The 2,245-nt window shown below is 51.4% G+C and overlaps 1 protein-coding gene across 1 annotated transcript in view; it reads left to right on the top strand.

Moving 5' to 3' along the window:
- The window catches only part of MFNG (MFNG O-fucosylpeptide 3-beta-N-acetylglucosaminyltransferase), a 10,976-nt gene extending 8,845 nt beyond the window's left edge, over nt 1-2,131 (top strand). The window contains exons 7-8 of the mRNA XM_009703154.1: nt 814-899; nt 1,749-2,131. Coding sequence (XP_009701456.1) covers nt 814-899; nt 1,749-1,815 — 153 coding nt within the window. The 3' untranslated portion in view covers nt 1,816-2,131. The remainder of the gene's footprint in view (nt 1-813; nt 900-1,748) is intronic.
- Nucleotides 2,132-2,245: the final 114 nt, after the last annotated feature.

The following is a 2,245-nucleotide window of genomic DNA, read 5'->3' as shown; positions in this document are numbered from 1 at the left end:
ACAGTGAAGAAGTTCTTCCCAATATCCAACCTGAACCTCCCATGGCGCAACTTGAGACCCTTTCCTCTTGTCCTATCTCTTGTTACTTGGGAGAAGAGACCAACCCCCACCTCGCTACACCTTCCTTTCAGGTAGTTGTAGAGGACGATCAAGTCTCCCCTCAGCCTCCTTTTCTCCAGACTAAACAACCCCAACTCCCTCAGCCGTTCCTTGTAAGGCTTTTTCTCCAGGCCCTTCACCAGCTTTGTCTCTCTTCTCTGGACACGCTCCAGCAGCTCAATGTCCTTCTTGTAGTGAGTAGGAAGGAAAAGTGGAGGGGAGGTTACAGGCACATTGTTCCGTTGGTGGCACTGATGTGGATTGAATCAATCATCTGCTCTTTCGGGGAGGCTTTCCTGACAAATGCTTCTTTGAAATAAGGAGAAGATGTTGCCTACGGCACAGATGCCAGTGACAGTGCCCCTGGGGTCAGTGGTGGGGAGCACGTGTATGGGGAGCGATGGGAGGGCTGAGGGCATCCCCAGGAGAGCGTGGCAGAAGGGCAAACACAAATGCTGATTGATTGGGGAAGGGGCTTTGACATGGCACCATGCCTGCCTTCATGGGGAGATAACGAGGGGTGTAGGGGGCTTGGAGAGGCAAAGGGCTAGCACGGTGGACTGTCATGGGAAGGAAGACAGGAGAGACTTGGAAGACAGAGGCTAAGCCAGCAGAGAAGGAACCAGAATGGGAGTTTCTGTCACCCAAAGCAAGTTTCTCGCCCCTGAACTCACCTCATCCTCCCTGCTCTTTTCTCACCACCCCCCTTTTCAGGTCACCCTTAGCTATGGTGTCTTTGAGAACAAGCTCAATGTTATTGAACTCAGCGGCCCCTTCTCACCCCAGGAGGATCCCTCAAGGTACGGGGCATGGATGCTCTGGGTGTTGCTGTGGTGTGAGCCCTCAGACAATAGCCTGGGAGGAGGAGGCAGCCAAGTGGGGTGCAGGAGGTCTACAGCGAGGGACAGAAACCTTGCAGTCACATGGCTTATTGGGTGAGGGTCACACCAGTATTAAGCTGCTTGTGAACACTTACAAACTTTGAAAACCTTTTTGAGTGAGTGGGAAGAAAAGCAGTATCAAAACATTTTATTTGAACTGTTCCTGAACCAAAAGTATTGCTGTTTATTTCACATTTTGAGATTGAACAAGCTAACCTTTTACCTCTGGGCCAGGAACAGAAATGTTCTTTTAAACTCAGGGAAGGAAATTCTACTTGCTTTTCCATTTTTTGTTTTGCTGAGAAAACTGGAGGGGGAAAAAGAGAAAAAGGTTCACTTCAGGCTGACTGCAAACAAAAGCGTTCTTTGATTTACTTTCTCTACTTTGAGTGAACAAACCTAAAGTTGTTGTTTGCAGAGCATGGATAGGAAGCTCCTGGCTGGAGATAGCAGGGGTGGGAAGCAGCTGGGTGATGAAAAGAGCATCAACAGAACCATGTAGCAGGGGCTGGTGCAGTGCCTGTGATCAGAGTGAGCCATGGGCTTGGGCTACATGGGCCAGAGCTGGATTCAGGTGTTGGAGGGAGGCTTGGTCACTTGGCTTTGCTGAGAAAAGGCATCCTGAGATGAACAACCGGCCCTGGAGCTCTGTAGTGCAGAGTGGGTGCCTGATGTGAGATGGGACATGAAGGAGAGGTCTTCCATTCTCCAGCTGTCTACTTGGTGTAAAAGCTGTTACCTGACCTTCCTTTGCTCTCTCCCCAGCAGGTTTCGATCACTCCATTGCCATCTCTATCCCGACACCTCCTGGTGCCTGCAGGCTGTTGGCTGGTGATGCCTGAGCCTCGGCTACAGTGGGTCCTGGTGACATCCATTCACCTTGTGCATGTAGGGGACACTGAAGAAGCCTGATGCTCCCAGTTTCCCCTTTTCTATGGTGGTCCTGGGGCTGCGTGATGGCTTTTTTTAGTCTTCGCTGAATACCAGTGACACAGGACAAGAGACCAGATCTGTCCCAAAGATGGATAACATGGGCTGGACACATGGATGGCCTTCCCATCTGTGCTGGGATACGTGCAAGGGATGGGAGCAGTATGCCTTCCTGAGCAGATCACTGGGTAGTGACTGCTGGGCATCTGGGTAGAGATGGGGACCTGCTGCTGCTGCTCCTTGCTGTGGATTCATCTTGCTGGACTAGAAAGACCCTGGGTATGGGTACCCAGTGCCCAACTAGGGATGGCTGATAGCATGCCGTGGCTCCCGCC

The sequence above is a fragment of the Cariama cristata genome, unplaced genomic scaffold, assembly GCF_000690535.1.
Source record: "Cariama cristata isolate BGI_N322 unplaced genomic scaffold, ASM69053v1 scaffold23896, whole genome shotgun sequence".
Taxonomy (NCBI): domain Eukaryota; kingdom Metazoa; phylum Chordata; class Aves; order Cariamiformes; family Cariamidae; genus Cariama; species Cariama cristata.
Note: the sequence above shows the minus strand (reverse complement) of the source record. Positions and strands in the feature narration are given on the sequence as shown.